At 48.0% G+C, this 21,282-nt stretch overlaps 6 protein-coding genes across 6 annotated transcripts, besides 1 other annotated feature; 3 read left to right on the top strand and 3 right to left on the bottom strand.

Moving 5' to 3' along the window:
* Window positions 1-93: 93 nt before the first annotated feature.
* FPSE_08292 (uncharacterized protein) lies at window positions 94-1,449 on the top strand (the record flags this gene model as incomplete). Its single annotated transcript, XM_009261410.1, has 1 exon — window positions 94-1,449. One exon carries the CDS (start codon window positions 94-96, stop codon window positions 1,447-1,449), a length of 1,356 nt encoding a protein of 451 aa, XP_009259685.1.
* A 7,178-nt stretch (window positions 1,450-8,627) lies between these two features.
* FPSE_08293 (uncharacterized protein) lies at window positions 8,628-10,094 on the top strand (the record flags this gene model as incomplete). The annotated part of the gene is made up of 1 exon (XM_009261411.1): window positions 8,628-10,094. One exon carries the CDS (start codon window positions 8,628-8,630, stop codon window positions 10,092-10,094), a length of 1,467 nt encoding a protein of 488 aa, XP_009259686.1.
* Window positions 10,095-11,796: 1,702 nt separating this feature from the next.
* FPSE_08294 (uncharacterized protein) lies at window positions 11,797-12,295 on the bottom strand (the record flags this gene model as incomplete). The annotated part of the gene is made up of 3 exons (XM_009261412.1): window positions 11,797-11,901; window positions 12,065-12,189; window positions 12,265-12,295. 3 exons carry the CDS (start codon window positions 12,293-12,295, stop codon window positions 11,797-11,799), a joined length of 261 nt encoding a protein of 86 aa, XP_009259687.1.
* Window positions 12,296-13,144: 849 nt separating this feature from the next.
* On the bottom strand, window positions 13,145-15,100 carry FPSE_08295 (uncharacterized protein; the record flags this gene model as incomplete). The annotated part of the gene is made up of 5 exons (XM_009261413.1): window positions 13,145-13,492; window positions 13,542-13,663; window positions 13,716-14,202; window positions 14,250-14,719; window positions 14,767-15,100. 5 exons carry the CDS (start codon window positions 15,098-15,100, stop codon window positions 13,145-13,147), a joined length of 1,761 nt encoding a protein of 586 aa, XP_009259688.1.
* An 823-nt stretch (window positions 15,101-15,923) lies between these two features.
* On the bottom strand, window positions 15,924-17,717 carry FPSE_08296 (uncharacterized protein; the record flags this gene model as incomplete). Its single annotated transcript, XM_009261414.1, has 3 exons — window positions 15,924-17,157; window positions 17,225-17,543; window positions 17,603-17,717. The coding sequence occupies 3 exons, from the start codon at window positions 17,715-17,717 to the stop codon at window positions 15,924-15,926; spliced, it is 1,668 nt and encodes a 555-aa protein (XP_009259689.1).
* Window positions 17,718-18,745: 1,028 nt separating this feature from the next.
* On the top strand, window positions 18,746-21,037 carry FPSE_08297 (uncharacterized protein; the record flags this gene model as incomplete). The annotated part of the gene is made up of 6 exons (XM_009261415.1): window positions 18,746-19,161; window positions 19,246-19,527; window positions 20,036-20,103; window positions 20,172-20,444; window positions 20,504-20,589; window positions 20,645-21,037. The coding sequence occupies 6 exons, from the start codon at window positions 18,746-18,748 to the stop codon at window positions 21,035-21,037; spliced, it is 1,518 nt and encodes a 505-aa protein (XP_009259690.1).
* Window positions 21,038-21,180: 143 nt separating this feature from the next.
* Window positions 21,181-21,282: a repeat region.

Below are 21,282 nucleotides of genomic sequence, written 5' to 3'. Positions count from 1 at the left end.
TAAGATAAGCCAAAATTTTAGAAATTTTCGAGATCTTCCGGCCTCTTTACTCTCAGACGACCGCGATAGCTCGCAAACAGCCAGACGTAAAAAATGGCGCCAATCGACCACGCCGCCGCAAAGGCCGAGAAGAAGGCGAGAAAGGAAAAGAAGAGAGCCCGCGAAGAAGATGCCGCTGTCGAGACCGACCGAAAACATAAAAAGTCAAAGAGTGTCGTCGCAGCAGATGTTGCGACCGAAGACTTGAAGGCCGACAAGAAAAAGAAGAAGAGCAAGAAGTATAAACATGCCGACGATACTACTGCGCCCCAAGAAAGCGAAGAAGCTGCAGTCGACGAAGCCAAGCCTGAAAAGAAGCACAAGAAGAAGAAGCACCACGATGCTGAAGTCGCAGCGCCTATCGAAGAGGCAGAGGCAGAGGCCCCAGTAGACGGCGAAAAGAAGAAGAAAAAGAGCAAGAAGAATAAGGATACCGAAGAGTCAGATAATGCCGATAAGCAGAAGCAGAGTGAAGATGCCGCGCCCTCCGACGCTGATGCTATGGATATCGACATGCCTCCTCCCGCCAAACCTTCAAAGTCCAGCGACAATATTTATCAACCTCCCGATATCCCCGCGAACCCTCAATTCCCTTTCTTCATCCAGACCGTGTCGCTTTACGAGCCTCTCTTCCCCATTGGCTGGGCGCAACCCGTCACCAACTGCCAGTTCCAACACCTGCAACACCTCCAGAACAAGTACGTGCCTTCGCTGCGCGGTGTTCTTCTCGACTACAGGAACGTCGCTTTTGGCGAGAATCCCGGTCGCCACGGTGCCGCTATAGATGATGAGATGCCCGCGACTGTCATGGCCAAGGGTGAGGCCGCTGTTGGCTGGGGATGGATCACCGCCGAGGTCGATCTTTTTGTCCCCAGCCGCGGTGCCTGGATGGAGGGAAGTGTCAACTTGCAGACCGAGGGACACATTGGTGTTGTCTGCTTTGGCAAGTTCAACGCTTCAATCGAGGCTCGTCGACTTCCTCCCGACTGGAAGTGGGTTCCTAATGAGTCCCCCGAGGCCCAGGGCTTCGAAGAGACCGCTTCAGTTATCACCGCCGACGACCACGGTGTAGTCCGCCAGATCCACAGCACCGGCTTTTGGGCCGATGGCAGCGGCGACAAGGTTAAGGGTAAGATCCGTTTCCGGATACGCAACTTCGACGTCGGCACCAGCGGCGAGATTAGTTATCTCAGCTTGGAGGGTACCATGCTGGACAGGGCTGGCGAGAAGGCTGTCGTGGCTGAGGAGGCAGAGACTGCCAAGATGCGACAGGGCAAGAAGGGTGCCCAGCGAGCTCGCAGAAGACATATCCCCGAGTTCGCCATGACGCGCTTCGCGGACGAGCAGGAGCAGACGCAGGACAATGAGGAAGAGAAGCGCGAGGTGTTGGCGCTTCCCGAGGATCATTAAAAGCAAAGCATGGGACTATAGGGAGCCAGGAGTTGTGTGATACCTCGATTTAATGATGAACACTGTTACCAAAACAAAGCCAAGAGGCAAATACATAATAGCCTAACCCGCCTAGCAGTGACATTGCATCAAATCCTACTTTCGTAAACCTCCTCATCCCTAGTGTCTTTGTAAACAGCAGTTCGTGAGCAACTCAGAAGAGGGCATTTGTTGCAAAGCGATGAAGCTCAAGCTTTAAGGCGTGAGCAGACTATCTTCGTTGAGGAAGAGATGTCACAAAAAACTATTGTAATCTCGCGGTGTCGTCCACAAACCACATCGTCAAAGGGAATGAATCTGAACCTACAATAGCTTTATTCCGGGTTACCTACACAAGAGCCAGGCGGCGTGACAGAAGGTAAGGTCGCAGTGCAGGACGAAATGCAGTATCGTAGGCCCCGATCTGATTTCAGATGTTGTCCTTGCAAAATTCCTCAAGAGAGCATTGAGCCGCCACCTCAATCTGTCAATTTTAGAGTAATTCTTTTTGTGGAAAGAGTAGCATGTCATACTATCCGCCCTACCCAGCTAGTTCCTGGCTCGAAGAGAAGAGGAGGACAAGGGTCTTCCTACTCAACTTGCAATTCTCCGTTCATCCATTAACACTTTTATCAAGCACTTACTGGCGTTTTGAACACCAACCCGTACGGCCTGTTGTTGTACTCGGCCTGGAGTTACGACTGTATAAAGTAAAGTCGACTCTGGGACCGCGCTGTTGAGACCTGTGGTGAGCGCAATGAGTCACCAGCGGAGAATGTTGACTATGACACGAAAGCACACATGCCTATATTCTAGGCAAGTTTAGGTGCAAATCATTAGTTATACACTGAGAGTGGTTTCAATGGTGAATAGACATCCGTGAGGCTGAGTAGTTTATTTTGCAATCTGCTAAACTGTGTTATATATTCTAACCAGTATCCCTGGAACATACTGTACTTCTATATAAAACATTGACCAAACTGAACGCCGAACACCAAAAAGCTTCATATGAGAGAGAGCTTCCACACAGCAGCCTTGCAACTCGTCCACCAGCCTTCGCCTGAGGTTCGTGGGTTTCCAGTTCTCTGCTTTTGGCATGATACCTTGCACCAGCTTTGAGTGGAATTGCCAAAACTTCCTATATAAACTTCCCAGTTTCGCGCCCATTGCTGACTTCATAGACAAGTAGGGTGGCTCGATTAAGGTCCTCCATGGAGAACTTGTGGCCGAACGAATTGATCTAGGCAACACCTTGTTTTGTTGGAAAACGTCGTACATATGTTGAAGGATCGGACCCTATCCCTAATAGAGCGGCAGCCCAGATGTCCATAACAGAATGCTCCATTTAAATTTGCGAAGCAAGTTGTTGTACGAGCCGTCCGCCTCCCCCCCCCTTGCCACCTGGGCTTCGTCGCAAATAATAAACTGAAAGGCAACATTTTTGATTCTCTTCTGGGTTCGCTTGTACCAAATCTTGCATCCAGGTTGAGAACAAGAGTGGCTGAGTAGTAAATAGTCGATGCGTGGTGAAATGGTAGAGCTCTTCATCACTCAAAATTTCAAACACGACGGAGGCATCCGAGGGCGCTGCGCAATCATATGCTCGTGTTTCGTTATAAAAGATGAACTCTTGGGTAGAGGTGACAGACGCATGGGTGATATCTTGAGTAACCTTTACCCCGATACTGATTGAGATACCGCCATCACCGAAGGCGACTCAGGGAATTCGCCCTTGTCTTGGATAACTGGCCAGGAAGATGAAGAAGACGGTGTTGGTGAGAGAACTTGAGTCTGAACTAACAGAGGAGGCAAAGGAACCAGATGGTAGATGTGGCTACAGTACCATGCACATGAAGTTGCACCGGTAGTTGTCTCGTCTGCCGCAAGTCTGCCTTGCTGCCGTGCTTCTGCTAACCTCACTTGGTTTGTAAGATGAACCGTCAGTCTCGGCATCATCGTTACTGAGACTCTCAGGCTCGATATGATCCGAGACCTCCTGATAGTCGTCTGAATGTCAAGAGTAGTGACCCACATCGGGTGAGCGATGAGTTCCGTAGACACAATCGCTAAACAATGGTTAGCTAATACAGGAAAGTGGACTTTATAATGTACCTTACCAACATGAGCAGGACTATGCTGTGTGTTCCAACGGGACTTTCAGAAATCCACCTTTCACCTCACAAAGACAGAGAGGTCCGACATCCCGAGGGATGTGGCGATGATTCCTCAAAGCTGGGCGGGTATATATAGTGTCAAGTTGTCATAGGTAAGATGTAGCAGTGTCGTAATAGCGCGAAGAGGGTTGTGGAAGTCTTCAGACCAAGGCACTTGGAGGTATCCTGGGCGAGGAGGGCTAGGAAAGGAGGATATATATAGATAAGACTGCTTTTGCAGGAATGTCGCTTTCCTTCCAAGTCCTTGACGTGGAAAAGGATAGATCACCTCGTTTATTTCGGTGACTCTCATCCTGACTGAGACCCAGATCGTAATTGACGCGGCCTGATTGTCGTTTGGGGTACCGTGTTGAAGATTGACGGAGAACGGTTGCAGGTAAAGGCATAGCAGAGGGTGGAGTTGTTGATGACAATTGGTCTCTAGGCCCGTTCCGTTCTTCACGAGTCTTTTGAAAGACATAGATCGGTAAGAATGTATATATACTAGGATAGTGGTGAAGTTGGTTCACAATAGAGTCTATATAGAACAAAGCAGACTTGAATGAAGGATAGAGAAGGGGAGATGATGAGGGGAGATGACGAGAGAAGAGGCGGAGATTAAATAGTTGGGAGATCTGAAGTCCAGGCATCCCACTCTGCTCGGTGACAGGCTGTTTGTTGATAGTGAGTGAAGGATAACTGGCTGGCAGTGATGATGTTGTTTGTGGACAGCGCTTGTTATCTCTGGACTACTGTTGGCTCGCCTTGGTAAACACCATAGAGATCATAATTGGAGACTGTATTGTCATGCTTGTATGCAAAGTAACTATAGAAAGATGTGCAAATATGTATTGCAATCTCAAGCCATGTCCAATAACTATTGATTGCGTTAAAATTGGAGTTAGGATATGCTGGAATCACAATGCCAAACAACAAACATTTGCTACCAGACGCAGATTGAATAGAAAGGCACTCACTACTGTGAATTGTTATTCCAATTCTGTTTGCATTCTCAGGTATCTGTGATCTTTGGACTGGGCAAGCGTAGAGGCAACCCGAACACACAGCACCCTCTCAGTCTGCTGTTTCTGCATGATTCCCCAAACATGCCTACGCTATCCAACTTGGTCTTATAGTTGCTTACGTATTTCCCATAAAATCCCGTGCGTAGCCATGGTGTCTGAAACTGCTTTCGTTCCGAGGATGACCACATGGCTCTCGACGAGTCTTTCCCGGTACTCCCCGTTATATATGAGATCTCGTCGAAAATAAGAGACGAAATTATTAGGATAGTTTAGGCTTCTTAGACTAAACCTTTGAGATATTTATATTTATGTCCTAAAGCTTAGAGTCCAATATTTCTGCTGCCTGCTAGAGGGGTGTGTCAGGGAATGCGCAAAGCTCGAGGAGTCAGTCAGAAATTGCCTCCGTGTGTCTTCCCATACATGCAGTGCTTAGGGACACAGATAACACAAACACAAATAACTGAAGACCTACTCTAGAATATCGTAAGTTACCTTCGTTTTATTTTCTGTGCTCTTGGCAATCGTGGTCCCCGATGGCATGACAGAAACTACACGAGTTTGTTATCGCAACGTAACTTGCATCCCTTGGAAAACACTTGATGTCATGGCATTACTGCGTATCATCTCACAAATCCTCTCGCCCACTTCGATACGTCTATCGGCAGTAAACAGCGGCCCTTTCCTTAGCTCCGGGACGGCTTCAATTTGCGAGTTCCCGGACCAAGAAACCCCCTGACGTTACAACTTCTCGATATCAACTAGCCACAATAAAGGATCTGTACATACACATCCGAAAATTTGCCGTGGCAAGTACTGCTAATAAAAACTCATACCAATCGGGGATATCAACGGCTTTGGAGTCGGGCCTCAATGGAGGTCATCCTGGGAACGCAGCTCCAACACGACCGGCAGCAATGCTTATTGGACATCAAGTGTACCAGAACTCATTGGAAGCGGAGAAAGGACCAAGAAGCATAGACGACCCTTATTAAAAGGACCGTCGTTTTCCGTCAAGGTGATACATGCTCAGACCCCCGTGAGATCCCGATGCTATGATGTGCTTCGCGTCTATCACTCCTCATCACATTTACAAGATATGCCTCGCAAGGCTCATCGATCCATGATCCCTTTTTTGTTCGCAGCTGATGATAAGGATTGCGATCTGCGTTGTAACGGTCCGGATAGACTGACCGTGAAACTGCTAAATGAGACGATACTTGCCTAGCTGAGAAGTCGGGCCCGAGGCTCTCTTACAGCAAATAGGCGAAGACGGATGACTATCTGAACACAAATGATATCATTGTCTCTCTGTCACAATTCCGATAGGCTCTTATTTGGGGACTTTACGATAGTCGAACCGTTTGTTTACACATCCGATATTTCTTCACACTAACATATCGACGATCTTGGCGTGTGTTGTCTTCGGGCACCAAGAATAACTAGATATGCACCGAACAATGCACTAGAAAAAGTCAACCCCCTGTAAGTTGAGCTGCAGAGTGCTCCTCGTGGAAGATCTGCAGGGTCAAAATAAAGAACCGGGCATGGCCGAGACTATGGTGAATTAGTTGTTCTTGGCAAGAGCAAAAAAAGGCGAATTGTGTTCGGCGACGGTGCGAAACCGTCTATGCACAGATAACAAGCTTGATCGATAATATCTCGGTCTGCTGGACTGATGTATCAAGTATCTGGAGTGCATGCCCCCGGATAACCCGCGGGAATTTACTGGGGTGAAGAAGAAGAAAAGTATGGAGTGTCCCATGGGGACTTTGTGTTGTGTCAGTTTATTGTACGTAAAAGTCATGGGGAAATCGATGGAAATTACGTGTGGTTACCTTTCCATTGTTTGAGTTGCCTTTGCAATGCTATGCTATGGCTATGTGGCCAAGGAATCGGACCGGGTCCCCAGAATATATCCTGCAAGACCCCATTCAAGGATCAAAGAGCATCAGGCTAATGTTTATTCCTGCTGTCATTTGGACATATCACGGGTCGGAGTACAACATGGTATTGTATCACCATATTAAGCACCCCACGCGCGCCGTGCATATCATCAGTTTCTTCTAGAAAACCGCTAGAAATAAGTTGGTCAGAGGCAAAGAAGCGTGCGTGTCAAGGTTTAGGGGGATGACGACATGCAACAGGGGTTAATTTCCGTATTCTCTTGGAAGGGATAGAGATGGGAGAATCCGACTGGATGAGACACTTTCTCAGCTGACTCTTGACAAGTGAATGAGGACTTGTATTGACTCGTAATTTGGAACGTTCTGTGGAACGATACTCAACGGCTTTAACATGAACTTTATGCTGTATGGTTATTGGATAACATCCCTGATCCTGTCCCTTCTCCAAAACTCTCTCCAAATTTCCCCAAAGGGCATCAGCATGATCCATCATCAGACAAACAATTCCGCGTTTTTCAAGGCGTACCAAGACAGAGACTAGGGCTTTCCGTTCCCGCTGTCAACTACCGTTATGATCCTCAAGACTATGTATTGACCGTTTAAAAAAAAGGAAATAAAGCGGAATAAAGGCCCAGAAGGAGCAAGAAAAAAGGCGTCTTCTCCACTCCCGGATCTCCGTCCTAGACCTGGTCCTTGCCCTGAGCGTGTCGAAAGACTTTAAACCTCTCTCGGTAACGCGCCCGTCAGCCTCAAATTCGGAGGGATGGAAAAAAAGTTTTGAAACTAGGTTGTAAAGATACTAGTAGCATAATTGCCTCTTTTGGACTCTGTTCAGGTCAAGCATTGGAGGAGAACCACAATTAAAAAGAGGCGAACTACAATGAGAAGAAGCAGGACCCTTTGGATCATGTTACTATTTGTTCCATGATGTTGATCATTTGTTCATGATGGATGTTGGTTAAACTACCGACAGATAATGACATCCCCCAAAGACATGGACATAGACATACGCAGCCCAATGGATACTCTGACCAGCTCATTGGGATCCGCCTCGAAGTTTGACAAGACATTATGTACAGCATCTTAGCAAATGAAAAGGAACAAAAGGTAAAAAACGGCCCGGAAAGGAGGTTGCAGTATCAAACATGGATGATGAGCTTCTAGCGTGTTTCCACCACTCGTCCCCAGCTTTTCAACGACACCCAATTGGCATCATGCAGAATACCTAACAGAAATGTCAATTCCTTTCCAATAAGTAGACAGAGACAGATACGATGGATGGATACCGTGGAGACCCCCATGTAATCCCTCACAACGGGGTGGAGAGAGACAGAAGGTCCCTCATCCCACATGCATTCTCGTTTTGCCAAGGGTTTCCTCTGTATCTTTTCTTTATCATGATAGATACTCTGTCTCGGGGAACTGTATCAAGACTCCAAAAGGAGAAAAAAACAAGAATTCCATTATCCACAAATGAGGGGGATGGTCGTGATGATCACCAGCACTAACTGAAAAGTCTCTGACAACTAACTACAAGTCAAGCAAGGCACCAAGTTTGCCGCCGATGTAAGAGAAAGAGGGTCACCCCAGAAAAAGTCCAAGGCTGGTCTAGTCTGACTTGTAATCTTCGCTGCTAACACACCCCCTGTCATGACATGGGTAGCCTCTTATAACTCCGATAATACTACTTACTGATGGCACACACTCACTATCTCTCGTGTGGAACTGAGTTGAGCAAAGCTGGAGCACCGGCCACGCGCTTTTAGGGAAAGAAAACGCGGAGCTTAATGAGGGAATTCCGAAGTGATTGCTTATCTGACCATTGTTGGTTTAGCCGGTTTGTTGCTCTGTTGAACTTATATAATTCTCTTTCCATCTGCTCTCGAATTACATTTCATTGTTCACTCCCATCTCTCTCTCCTTCCCTCTCCTCCTCCTCCTCTTATAGCCTCCTGAATCATTATAAACTCTATACTGCTGTCTTGAAATATCCCCGTGCATCACCACACCAAGCGAGCCAACTTTCATCTGATATACCCAACCACATATAAACACACACATATACACACTCGCCCATCATGTCTACATATCCACAAGACGCACATAACGACATCTACCCTTCGGATCAGGGCAATGACTCCAGCAAGACAAACAGCAAGGAGAAGATGCCCCTAGACAACGAGAAGGGTCACATTGATGACCTCCAGTCTGCTCACAACGTCCCCGTGGTCGAGAACGGCTTCGGTGGAGGCGAGGGCGCAAAGAACTTCCGCAATATGACAAAATGGGACACAACTTTTGCCTTGCTCACGAACCAAGTGGGCCTTGGTGTTCTGTCCCTGCCCAGCGTCTTGAAGACCATGGGGATTGTGCCAGGCCTCATCAGCATTATTGGCATTGGAATTCTCTCGTGGTATACAGCTTACGTCCTAAAACAGTTCTTTGGTCGACATCAACACGTTATGAACGTCGTGGATATGACCAAAGTTGTCGGTGGACGCCCCTTGAGTTTGGTCGCGGGATGCGGCCTGCTTATTCAGGTGATAATGACAGCTGCTTCAGCGAGTGTTACACTCTCAATCGCCTTTAATACCATCTCCAGTCACTCTCTCTGCACGGTGGGCTACATTGGAATCGCTTGCCTATGCTGCTGGGTCCTCTGCGCGCCACGAACCTCCAAGTTCGTCTCCCAGTCAGGCATCCCCTGCATGGTCTCCGTCATTGCTGCTTCCATCCTCGTCATGGTCTCGCTAGGAGTCAAAAATCCCACTGCTGCGCCCGCAGACTGGCACAAGGAGATCAAGGTGGTGGCCAACCCAGACTTCCGATCCGGCCTCAACGCTTGCCTCAAGATCTGCTACGCTTACTCAGGCAACATCAACTTTGTCACTTACATGGCTGAGATGATTGACCCCGTTAAGGACTTTGGCTTTGCCCTGGCTTGGTTGGAATGTGTCTCCATCGCCTTCTACGTGATCGTGGCTATCGCCATCTACTGCCTTGCTGGAGAGTACACCGTCTCGCCCGCTCTTGGCTCGGCCCCCGAGCTCATCGCCAAGATTGCCTACGGTATTGTGCTCCCTGCCATCTTCTCGACGGGACTTGCCTTTGGCCACACTGGCATCAAGTACGTGTACGTCCAGGTGATGAAGCACTTCAAGCTCCAGAGCGAGATGACTACCAACAATGTGCGCTCTTGGTCCATCTGGATGACCATTGTGACCGTCTTCTGGGTCCTCTGCTTCATCCTCTCCAACGCCATCCCCGTCTTTGACTCCATCCTGTCCATCGCCTCGGCTACGACCATCTCTTGGTTCACCTTTGGCTTTAGCGGTATCTTTTGGTTCCACATGAACTGGAACCAGCTATTCTCCAGCCCCAAGAACATTATGCTGTTCTGCCTCAACAGCTTCCTTATTGGAATCTCGCTGTTTATGAATGCTGCTGGTCTGTGGTCGTCCATCACTGAGCTGTTGGATCTGTTTGCCAACTCCTCCAGTTCTATTCAGGGCGTCTTCTCTTGTGGTAGCAACTCCATCTTCTGAGCAGGTCTCATCTCGTGTAAAGTCCCCAGTTATCTTCCGTTAGTTTTTAGACAGCATAGCATGAATGAATCAGTTTTTCACTCTTTGTAAGAGTATTACGTTTGTCTCCTGAGTGCCAGTCCATCCTTGTATATGTTTGTCATTCCGCCGAGTTGATAGAAACTGTTGCATAAGAGAAATCATGATGGTCCCCTGTGAGCCAGTTGAATTGGTAAACAGGCACCGGAGGCTCCGAGAGTGAGGTCTTGGCAGCAATTCCAAGACACGACAAGCCTTGGGCCAAGCAAAGCATTGACAAAGAATGGAGATATTATATCCACAAACCGGCCGATATGTTTTGATGAACCGGGCCGGTTCTCTGTAAGATGGATATACCGAGCCAAACCGACCGGCAGTGGATCGACGTTGACAAAAGGTTTGCTAACGCCTGTCCATCCTTACCTGATGCGTTTGCCAGGGCCAGGGTAAGAGATTGATAGTGGGCTTGCCGCCAAGCCACCCGCTGGGATGGCTTTCCAGTGCGAGTGGGGACTGCGGATAGCGCACAACTTTGCTAGAACCGCCTGCATGCGCTGATGCGGCTCTTTTCAGGGCCTGTTTAGCCTGTTGGTCTCTGACTGCGAGGCTGACTGGGCTGGCTAAAAGAGGTGTCGCGCAGGTCTGACTCGCTGAAAGCTGAGACCATGCCGCTCACAATCAGATCCACGACTCGTCGACAACTGCCTTATCGAATGCGAGATTGAGCACAAGGAGCTTTGATCTTTGTCTCATCAGAACTGAGCCGATAAACTCCGACGTTCATTGCTGATCGCCAGTTTCATCATGGCTGCGCCATCAAGTGACGGTGACTGTCCAGAGTTGTCGATAGCAGCCACATCTTATCGCGACACTCTCATAGTCATTGTCGAGGCTCAAGCTGTCGATCAGCAACCAGTCCCGATAAGACCTTGGCGATAGATAAAAAATATCTTGGTGTTGAGGCTCTGTGGAAGTCAATTGCCGAAGAGACGATCAACGATCAACATCCTAGAAAACAAAAGAGGCTGATGATATGCACAAGAGGAATCACTGCATATGGTGAACAAACACCACGATTCAACTCGCTTGATACATTTCCAACTCAGATCCCCTACGTCTCGGTGGCCATCAAGCTCAATATATATAACTTTCTACCGAGAGCCCGCACAACACCACGTCGGCGCATTTCTTCTTGAGCCGGGCCGCATACAGGGTACTGTCCGCCACGATGAGCACGCCAAAACCCATCTGCTTGCAACATTACAAGTCCTTTCTCTTGTTCCTCTCACCATCCAACTTGCGAGTCCCACTTGCATGTCCCCGGCGAGTCCACTCTTTTCCGGTCCATTCCATCCTCCAAAGCTCGCCATATGGCCTGTGGTTGGCCTCTTGCTTTATGCCGTTGGAGTGCGTGGCTCATACATCTCATGAGGCTCTGTCGGAACTCGTCGCATGTCTATTTCCATTAGCCCATCGATTGTATCAAACCCAGTCGTTAACGCCATGGTAGGCTCCGCCATCATTTCACTTTTGTTCTTTCTCGTCTTGAATCGTTTCATTTGTGTGGAATGGCCTCTTTTCTATTCCGGTTCTCTTGTCAAACGCATCGGCTTGTTTGTAAATGTACAATTCCGGCCCGGCCCTGTCTGTGCCCGGGATTTGAATTCGGTCTCTTTGTCTTTCTCTAGTTGCTTCGTGCACCACCCTTCGACTCCCTCAACTCGTCCATCTTGGCGACTCGCTTCTTGAACTCGACGTATTGGCACTTCTCGTAGCTGTGTCGCTCATCCTAGTCAACCCCCTATGTGTAAGCATGTTTCGTCTATTGATATCTCGGCAATGATCGGCTTTTGTGTTGGATCGGTCGGTCGAGCTTGGTTGGGCTGAGCACGTTCGGTGCAGGCGCTGGGGACTCGACTCGGGCTTGCTCTAGATAATGATTGTTGACTTACGGAGCACTTCCAAGGGGCATACCAGGTATCCCGACGGCACTTGTTGAGGGGGATCAGAAGGTGGGCGCAGCTGTCTCGGTAGGCCAGAGGAAGTTTGGCATCACGCATCTCCTCGCGGGTCGCTTCTGCTCAGGAAGTCAGTGGTCGAGGTTCGGGTGGTAAAATCTGTGCTGGAGATTGATTGAGAGGTCGGTACGTACGCCGCGGCTCAGTGATTGCGTCGGAACCCATGGTTGCGGATTCAATTGAGCTTCGTGAGGTGAGGTTGTCGTAGATTGGTAGAGCTGTCGTGAGATGCTCTCTCGGTTCAAGGTCGGCAGCATCTTGGTTTGTGCCTCGTATTTCTGGCACCAATTATTTTTAGCCAATGGATGCGTATGAATTACCACGCCAAATTCACATCACCAAAGGGATTATCTTTAACAAATTCATATTAATTATTTTAATCTCTCGTTCTATCGCCATACTCCTCACTGGTATGTTTGACTATAGAACTGGCATTTTGCAATGATGGTTCAAGATGATCGCAACTTGAGCTTCAACTTCCCAAGACAAAAGGTGGGGTCGGACCACTACCGGCTCCAGACTCTACTCACCTGCACACCTAGGTGAAGAGACCATTAATGATGCAACTGGGGAATATCATCATCAATCCGGGGTTACTTCTTTGGACGTTACACATATCGATGTGCATTCACGATATCGTATCCTTCTACTTTCACTCACGCCAAACAACCCAGACACCAAGCAATTAACCCGCCGGAGCATCATTTACTCAACAACTGAACTGACGATTTATGCGGAATCCCGTGACAATACTGGCATTCATACAATGTGCCTGGCTTCTAATATAGAGCTTCATTTCGGAATTATTTGTGCGATCTGATCACCTACCAGGCAACAGAAAAGTTGGCTTCGAAGGTACAAGAATAAACACCTAGTCTAAGAATTATGGTCTGAGTAGCATAAGCTGGTCTAACAATATCGTCTCTCATGCTTCCAACGGCCAATTTTCTCGATACACTGAGGCCTACGAGTCTCAATCCTGGACGCCCCACTGTTCAGTACAACAGGCCTTCTTCAAGTCCAATGATGCCACTCGAGACCCTCGCGATACTCATATCCAACTTGCGGCCCCTCAGCATCGACCAGATATCCCGCTTCACAACGATCAAATCGGACCTTGACCTGCTCCTCATAGAAGCTATCAAACTTGCCCGTAAGAGCGTCTTTGAGATTCGCCACTTTACCATCAGGGTGAATGGTCTTCCAGGGCTCTATGCACGTGTTTCCCTTGCAGGACTTCAACACGAGCATCAAAGCATCGAGACGGTTGACGACTTGCTGGGCGGTGGTTCCCAGGAATGCCTTGTCTGCAGTCGCTTTGCCATCAAGGGGGAAAATATTGTTCAGTTGTCCTGGGTCCGTCTTTCAAGAGGTGAGTATGAGTCTTGGGCGGGAGTAGAGTCAAACATACCTTGACATCGTAGAGTTCGTGCTCGTTGTTACACCAAGCCGAGTAGTAAAGATCGTAGTCCTCGTGCACTATTCTTACACCCTTGTACGTGTTGTTTTGTATCTGGAGCAGGCCCTTTCCATCTAGAATCATCAGGTCAACAATTGCAACTAAGTGTTCTAGGCCCATACGTACCAAAACCACCAAAGCCGCCCTCAGCAATGGCAACACCCCAGTATTCAACAGCAACATGCTCGTGACGCTTTCCCTCCTCGTTATCCAGCACCGGGATGGGAGTACCGTCAAAATCCTGTCTCAACTCAACGCCTGCAAGCTTGAGAATGGTAGGCGCGAGGTCGATGTGAGTTGTCACAGTCTTCTCCACAGCACCGGAAGAAATGCCCGGGCCTCTGATGAAAAGGGGTACACGGATGTCCTCCTCAAACCCGCATTCCTTACCAGGAGGTAGTCGGTGCTGGCCAAGATGATATCCGTTGTCGGAGCTGTAGATAATATACGTATCATCGAGTAGACCAGCGTCTTCCAGCTGCTGAGTGACCTGCTCCACAATCTCGTCGACGCCTTGGAGAGCTTGGAGACGTGCGCGATAGTAATTATCGAGGTGCGATACGGATGATTCGTTGAACTGCTCGAGTTCCTTGATCCAGCTCACTCCGCTGGGCTGTGTCTTGTGAGCGATGGTTCCTCAACGACCCCAACAACACTTACAGAATCTGGATTGAAGTTTTCAGTCCGCGGGACTTTTACCCCTTCAAAGAGATGTGAGTGTCTCTCGGCGGGAATAGGTATTGTCATACCACTCCCAGCCACCCGGTCGACGTCGATATTCGAGTGCGGTGCAATAGGAGCAATGCCAACAAAGAACGGATTGTTCGAATCAATCGCTTCTTTCAGAAGCTCATGCGCATACTTAGCAATTAGGTCTGAAGTATGCTCTCCCTTATGATAGACTGGGGCCTCCTGATTGTGCTGGTAGATCGGATTCAAGTAGTCATAAGTTCCAGGGTCGAGAAGAAAGTTGGTTCCAGTCCACCCAGCGGGATATGGCGAGTTGTAGTTATTAACTGTGTGAGAATTGAATAATTTTCCGGTGTAATAGGTCTTGTAGCCCGCTTCGCTCAGCCAGACGGGTAGGTAGTTCTCGTTGAGACCCTGGGAGACGAACTTGGGGTAGCCACCTTTTCGATCAGCATTTAACAACGGTATCCCGGAAATGTCTACTTACCATATGGCGGGCTTACATCAGTCACATTTGTCGAATGAGGCTGCTTGCCCGTCCAAAGTGACACACGAGCTGGACAGCAGATGGCTGTGGTGGTGAAGTGGTTGATGAATGAGGCGCCTTTGTCGATGATGTTCTCTTTCAATTTTGGCATGTATGAGACTGAGTCTAAGACTGAGTCTTGGTCATCAGTAAGGATGAATACGATGTTCTTCTTCTTGCCATGGGCGGTATCATTGATCAGGGCTTTTTGATCATTGCTAACCACAGCTCCCAGACACTGGGCAGATAGTGAGCTTGCCAATAGTATCGGGTTGATCCAATTTGAAGAACGCATATTGAGGAGCTATCGACTGTGTCAATTGTATAAATAGCTTTGACCTCAGTTGATGTGAGTACTATTCTAAGACAATCATCTGTTATTTATAACAATCACATAGAGTTACAACGCTTTCTAACTCAACCCTCAGTGGATTGAACAAGTTGGCCACTGGGAGCACACGAGACGAATTTAGCAAGTCACCTTATACTGTCTGAACCAGACACTTAGGCTGTGTATTTTTGTACCCTAAAGCTTAGATGCCACCTCTTTTTGGTACTTGCCAGTCAACTTCACCCTCAATGATGTAGTAAGATATGGTGAATTGCAAGGTTTCCATGGCGTCAGTCCGCTGAGTACACAAGGGACGAAATTAGTAGGACAGTTAATGCTACTTGAGTCACACTTCCTAGGTTATTTATTTTGGTGCCCTAAAGCTTAGAGACGGAATTTTCTGTCAGCTACTACCTATCAATGTTATTATATCTTGAGATGAGGTATGGTGAAGGACCAGGTTCCCATGGCGTCAGCGTTAGTGCGTTCGTGTATCTTGCACCAGACCACTAACTTCCCCACCATTTTGAGATAACAGCGATACATCGTAGGAAGCTAGTCAGATTGTGTGCATCAACGGACGGAGAATTTATCGGCAATTGTGCTACGTATTAGCAGGTGCATTAATTGTCCAGTGTCGTAGTGGCTGCTCTTTGTGCTGACGAAGGTGGTGATGGCTTCAGCTTAGCCAAGATAGTAATAAGAGAGATAATATAACTTCAACATAATGCTATAGACATCTTGCATCCGCTGTTATTGCGCCTTAAATATTTTCTTGTAATTAAACTTATGAAACATTGCTCTGGCGCCTTATTGTAGCACTCCTGTCGTGAACCTTGTAGAATTTCAGAAGGACTAAGACAGTCTTATCACCCTCTACCTTCGTGCGTTTAACAATATCCTTGGCTGTTTCCCCCTTCTTGTTCTTCAACGCGACTTTGGCACCGTTCTCAAGCAGAGTAAATACAACATTATGTCTCTTGGGATTGACTTTGTTATGTTTCAGTGCGAGGATAAGGGGTGTTGACCCATCTGGCTGACACGAGTTTGCATCTGCTTGTTTCTCGCGCAGCAAGTATTCAAGCATTTTGATGTCGCCTATCCGGGCAGCCATGTGCACAGCTGTCATGCCGTATTGGTCATGTGCATTGACATCAAGTGAACCAGCGCCTTGGGAGTCTAGGAGAAGGCAAGCAAAGTTTTTGCCTCCAGGGACGGAACTTTGACATCGATGTAGACCAGTTTTGCCAGTGTTGTCGGTTGTGTTTCTTAAAGCGCCTTTCTCTAGAAGGAGCCGAAGAGCTCTGGCGTTTCTCTTCGAGCACGCCAGGAGCAGAGGAGTTGCATTGTCGTTTTTGGTTTCCAATCTAACCTCCAGATCATAGTAAGGACTGGATAGCATACTTTCGAGAATGTCATTCTCCCCTGTATTTATGGCGTGATGAATCGGAGAGAAACCCTTCAGGTGGTCGAGGACCGTGTCATTGATCCTGTCGTACCCAAAGTCAGGAGAATTGATATCGAATCCCTGCTCCCTGCACCAAGCACGAATCCTTGGAGCATCCAGGTCTGGTGAGGGTATCGTTGTCCGTGGAATTCCTATGGCGGAGTCTATCGTAAGTGAAGGCGGCGATAAGGGGATGACTCCTCCTGTCGTGAAATAGCCTTGATCCTCTGAAATGGAAGAATTGATAGAGGCTAAGCTCTTGATACAGTCCTCGTCTATGACAGACGAACAAGATGTGATGTCTTGATGGAGTGACTTGTTTGAAGAAGGGCCTGGATCAATTGATTGAAGCCATTTATCGATAGCGATCAGATACTTGGGTCCAGTCTCGTTTCCAACGATGCTCTTGGGATATGTGCTGTTCAAAGTCCCCTCATGTCGGATCGTCCGGCCGGTGCAAGATTCAGCCACCTCCATTCTATAGAGTCTGTCGGTGTTTTGGGCAACCTCAAATACCGTCCTCGCCACTCTAATAAAATCGGCGAGATCGCGTTGTGTTTTCAGATGTGTTGACCTATTCACAGATCAGGATTTATGAAACCAACTTTATGGGGTATCAAGGATGAACGAAAGTGACTCACAGTGAGATTAAATCAAAATACGTCTGTAGGTTGCTCTCGTGTAAAGAAATCCGTGCCTGGATATCCTTAATATCTCCTTCGTCCAGTCTAGTTGCCAGTTTATCCCAGGCTATACCGATGTTCGATTTCGAAGACAGAATGTTGTTAAGCCGAAGTTTAGCTTGTAGATCACGAAGCTCTTTGCCGATGTTCTCAAGGATCTCTATGATCGAGTTCCGAAAGGACTCTTCTGCTGCATCTTGAGCCGTAGTCGTTTGGAACAGGAACTCGACTCTCTTAAGGCGTGAATGTAAAGAAACAAGGGCATTCTGGGTTTTACCTGGGATGCAGTCATTAGCCCATGAACCCGGGCTGGCAGGTAGACACCTCTAGACTTACGGGCTTCATTGGTGGCTCCAGGGACCGATTTGATGACCTTATAAAACTCCTTTGCAAGTTGACTGCAGATCTGAGTGGCAGCGAGCACGACACCCGCGGCATCAGGGCCGGACATGGTGAGTCGTCTGAGGAAGCTATAGCTTGGTAAGGGAGCTACGATGGCCTGTTCACCAGTATTAGAAATCAAGGCGATAAGAAAGCTTGCAGGACAATGGGCGACTCCCACATAAGAGTGTTCAATAATATTTGCGTGGGAAGAGTGTGGGGAGGAGAGTGGCTATGAAAAGGATTAAGATTGCAGATGAACATTGGGAAGTCCCAACTCCCCTCACAACCTCAACGTCGACTGGCGGCAAAAAGACACAAAACTAAACGTACAGCCTTGAATGGGGGGACACAACACTAATGCTTGGCTTGCTGCGTGACCTAACAGTACAACCATGATCTCATGCAGAGTCCCGTCCTGGAGGGCTGCCATCATTTCCCCAGAGTCCGTGAGCTCGTTGCAACGTCCCAAGCCGCCGAGGCTGCGTTAAGTGGCGGCTATACTGTCTAGCTATTGGATATTATGTATGACAGGAAAGCCTCATGTTTGAAAGCTGGGGTATCCCCACGCATCCAGAGGAGGCTAATGGTTGCTCGTGTGATTGTGATTCCGACTATCGAGGCTATGTCAGTTTTCATTTATCATTTAACTTTTAGTAGATGCGGTGAAACGATCTAGGCTGACTTTTTGGATACTATTAGATAGCTGAGTGGTTGGGATGTGTAGGAAGGCAACAAGGCAACGAGGCTCTGCACATTAACTATATGCAAGGGGAAGAATCTGCCGCGTTGAAAGGCAAACTAGGTCTGTGCCCACGATCGGCTGAGTGCCAATGCTCATTGGAATCGATAAATACTGCAAGTTCACTCCTCTGCCAGTAACATTCTACTCCACGCTCAGAAACACTTAAGCATAGTTTTATATTCGTTCTCTGAACTTCGAAGACTGAAAACCTCCAGCTGAAATCACTGTCAGATCTCTACCCCAGCCGTCAAAGATGGCATCTCAAGAACAACTTACCAGTGATGACCATGGTGAGCATTCCTACTTCCCCTGACCAATCACTACCATATATCTTACGATCGTAAGAAGCCGACATGAACGACGAACAGCTCGAGGCCGCGGTCAGGAGCTTTTATCACGAGACTTCAGATACCCTCAAAAATCGTCGACATTATCCTACTGAGGAAGACATTGAACGGGCAGCTAAAGTCTGGCATCACAAAGACTACTACGAGAACGCCGCACGGCATAAATTAGAGACGCCATTATCTCTGAATATGGCAGAGCAGTATGCGCTAGTCAAGGAGGTTGACCATCCCTTCTCCGAAAGTGGTATGTGGACAGTCGTCTTCACTGTAAGTCTCAGCGCTTTCCTACAGGGTTTTGCCCAGAGTAGCCAGAATGGTGCAAATCTGTTTGCAAGATACTGGATTAGCAGCTCCAGTGACCAGCCTGTCAACTCCAGATTTGCTTTCGCGAATGCTGCCGTATACTTTAGTGCCGCAGTCTTGTAAGTCCACTTACTCCCCGTTCTATACATATCCTTAAAATGTGCCTACTGCTGGTATTCTGATCAAACACTTACACTGTGAAGGGGTTGCCCTCTTGCTGCACCACTCAACACACTACTCGGTCGTCGCGGCGCCATCATTGTCGCTGCTTTTCTTATTATTGCATCCTCAATTGGATCAGCGTGTATTCCACTTCCAACTTCGGACAACGATTCAGCTCGAGATGGTACTTGGGCGCTTTTGGCAGGCATTCGGATCATCGGAGGCGTTGGTATGGGTCTCAAAGCAACCAGTACCCCCATCCTGGCGGCCGAGACTGCAGTGGGATCTTGGAGAGGCTCTAGCATTCTAATGTGGCAGTTGTGGTAAGCCTCATACACACCCATCTCGTTATCTTGGGACATGTAGTTGACTAACACTTGTCCAGGGTTGCGTTCGGCATCATGATGTCTTTCGTTGTCAACATCTGTTTGAACCAAATCAACGACAAGAAATTGACCCTCCGCTTGATATTAGGCTCTCCTGCAGTCTTTGCACTAATTCTAATATTAGTTGCATACAGATGCCCTGAGTCTTTTCGATACCATTTGATGCCGGACTCAAGGAATTACAGTCCTGAGAAGGCCTATGCATCTTTGCAGAAGCTACGAAATACAAAAGTAAACCCAGGGTTCCCTTTCCATTTCCTCCCCTACCCCCTACTGTAATGGACTAGAACTCGGTAGTTGACCAGAATTTATAGCTCCAAGCGGACCGCGATCTCTTCGCGACACACCAGGGAATAGCCAATGAGATTAAAATGGAAAGAGATGATGGTGGGTTAAGCAGTAGTGGCTCTCTTCGCTACGTAACAAGGTATTGCAATATCTTCAGGTACCGTCGTCTTCGCAACGCAGCAATTACCACTGGCATCGTGGCTTTATCACAACAACTCTCAGGCAGTAAGTCAGCTCAGATCCATGTGGTTTATGTGTTACTAGGAATGCGGTTGACAACTAGTCCTTGACAGTAAATCTTATGGCTTTCTACGGCGGGACCACGCTCGTGGGAATCACTCCTGGTAATGTTCCCGACGGGGGTCAAATCCTAAAAGCGATGGTATACAACTTGATCTTCGGATCCATAAACTTCCTCTTTTGCTTGCCAGCTATCTACTACATCGATACTTTAGGGAGACGAAAGATTCTTCTCTACACCATTCCAGGCATGGCAATAGCGTTGATGGCCGCAGCAGTGAGCTATGATCAGGTAACAATCGAGGTCGTCGCTTTCTGGATCTTCTGTCAGTAAACCATCAATTGCCTTTTATCTACAACATGTCTAACTGATGCATTTGTATAGTTCACACAGCCTTTTACAGCCCTGGCATGGGCCCCGTTCCCTTCGTACTAGCAGCCGAAAGCTTTCCTTTAGCCTATCGAGAAACAGTAGGCTAACCCATCTTTATGATTCCGAAACAATTGACTAATACCGGATAATCAGGGCGCCTCTTTCGCGATAACGATAAACTTCCTCTTCGCAGGCCTTCTTGCTTGGCTCCAGCCTTTACTCGTCGCTGGGGTAAACTTTGGCGGCACGCTTGGCGTCTTTTCTGGCCTTAATGTCATATCATTCTTCCTCATATTTTTCCTTGTCGAAGAAACCCACGGCAACGATCTGGAATATCTTGGAAGAGTGTTTAGACGTTCAAAGCTGGAGTTTGCTCGCCAGCAATTTTACAAACTTGTGCCATTTTCTGGCAAGGCAGGTCAAGATCAAGACCGTGAGATCTCTTCGCAAAGCGACCATGGAAATGAGAATTCTTCGGAGGGCACAAGAATGGATAGCCTCAACATGACTAGGGCGGTCAACACCAACACCAACGCCAACATTTAAGACCGATCTGAGAGTCAAGTAAAGCGGCTCACCAGCCACCAATAAATACGTACATACACGGTATCCAGCATTGTTGCAAAAAAGATGTGAGGGAATGCTTGAACATGACATGGGAAAGGAAGAGATCGAAGGGGCAAAAGGACAAAAACATACAACAGCGGGGATTCGCTGGTCGTCACCGACCCAACTACTAATCCGCCCCTTACCAGCTTGACTATGGGAGAGCGGACGGGATCCCGTATTTT

Source organism: Fusarium pseudograminearum, chromosome 2 (genome assembly GCF_000303195.2).
Source record: "Fusarium pseudograminearum CS3096 chromosome 2, whole genome shotgun sequence".
Classification (NCBI taxonomy): Eukaryota; Fungi; Ascomycota; class Sordariomycetes; order Hypocreales; family Nectriaceae; genus Fusarium; species Fusarium pseudograminearum.
The sequence above is the reverse complement of the archived record's forward strand: the minus strand, read 5'-3'. Positions and strand labels throughout refer to the sequence as shown.